The 1,621-nt window shown below is 44.5% G+C and overlaps 1 protein-coding gene across 1 annotated transcript in view; it reads right to left on the bottom strand.

Annotated features, from left to right (window-relative positions):
• The window catches only part of LOC103354605 (multidrug resistance-associated protein 4-like), a 29,524-nt gene that overhangs the window by 12,093 nt on the left and 15,810 nt on the right, over positions 1-1,621 (bottom strand). Inside the window, 1 exon segment of the mRNA XM_008278042.1 lies at positions 5-60. Within this exon segment, the coding sequence (XP_008276264.1) occupies positions 5-60 (56 nt within the window).

The following is a 1,621-nucleotide window of genomic DNA, read 5'->3' as shown; positions in this document are numbered from 1 at the left end:
GAGCGTGGCTCCTCTGTCCCCGATCAGTGTCCGATCTCCATCTGGGAGCAGCTCCAGGTCCTGCACTCAAAAACAGTGGAGGCTTAAGACACATACTACATCCCTGAATGCTAAAATTGAGACAACACTCCACCATTTAATAAGTTCCGCCACTCATAGTAGCAGCTGTTTGGTTTTCTTTTGGCCACAACAAAACTGATGCTGCGTTCCGTTACGGTCTGACGTCAGAAACAGTTGAAAGCTCCAAATTCCAATTGAAGAGCAGAGCTTACCTGGAAAAACAAATAAAGGAGGATAAATAATGCAAATTATTGTTACACCCACCGGCCTGCCAAGTACCAAAAACGCTACATGTTTTGGATGGTATATGTCATTCACATTTATATGAGAGGCTGAAGTTGGGCTGCATGAAACTGGAAAGTTTCCAAGTAGGAACAGCAGAAATGTGCATTTTAAGGTGTGGAGTTTGACATTTTTGACCCCTGTGTTGTCTGGAAGGCAAACCCATTGGTATTTGTTCATTTATAAAACTATCATAGGTCAAACTCACGTTCACTACTCATCACCTCCATCATCACATCAGCCGCTCACTGCGCAACAGCAGCCTCATCCACCTGCTCATAGACGGGTTACGACATGGGCAAAGTGGGCGTGTCTCCAGGGCCCCACAGCCAATGAGGGCCCTTGGCATTCAGGTTTATTTATTTATTATTTATTTTTTGTGCGCAATAAATAAATAAATAAAAATGTGTTTGCTTTCTAACGTACTTTCCAACGTAACGTTTTCGTGCGTTTGCTTTCAAACGTAACAGATTACTGTTTGTACAAAAAAAAAAAAAAAAAAGTACGTATGACGTCAAAACAGTTTGTTTTCAAAATGGAGGCGAGCGCTCAGTGGTTCCGAAAGAAGAAAGCTAAGGGAAGAAAAAGAGGATGAAACTGCTGCTTTGGTGCAGCAAATGCCATCAATCTCAACATTTTTCACCAAAAAACAGAGGCAAGATGACGGTAGGCCTACTGGAAGTTGTTCGACACCTCACTGCTCAGAGGATCAGCGGGATGCTAACGCTGCTAGCTCAAGTGCACCGGACCGTGGACCGTGGAGTTAATTGAGAAAGCCAACACACTCGCCTCTGCCTATCCCGCTGATCTGGACAGCAGTCTTGGAGATGAACTGATTCACTCCAGATCATTCATCAGATCAAACGGACAGAATGTGCCTCCATCAAAATGTCTTAAAACAATCCTGGATTGTGGATTACAGTCAACATTCCCGAATCTGTACAACTTTGTCTGACACTTCCTGTCACAAACTGCGAGGGAGAACGGTCGTTTTCTCAAATGGCCAGAATAAAAAACGAACTCAGGACCAAGATGAGCCAGAAGCGCCTGAACAGTTTGTCACTCGTGGCCATAGAAGCCGAACTTGTCCGAGAGTTGGACTTCAATGACATGATCCAGGACTTCTCCTCGAGGAAGGCCAGGAAACAGCCGCCGGTTTAGGTGAGATTGTATTTATTTTAATTCAGGAGTGTTTTATTGTTATGTGGCCTGATGCGTGTGTTAGTGCTGATTTACGTAGCACGCCTCAGAAGTGGTACCATGGACAGCGCCAGTGATG

Source organism: Stegastes partitus, unplaced genomic scaffold (assembly GCF_000690725.1).
Source record: "Stegastes partitus isolate 25-593 unplaced genomic scaffold, Stegastes_partitus-1.0.2 Scaffold113, whole genome shotgun sequence".
NCBI lineage: Eukaryota > Metazoa > Chordata > Actinopteri > Pomacentridae > Stegastes > Stegastes partitus.
This window is presented reverse-complemented; position numbering and strand designations above follow the sequence as displayed.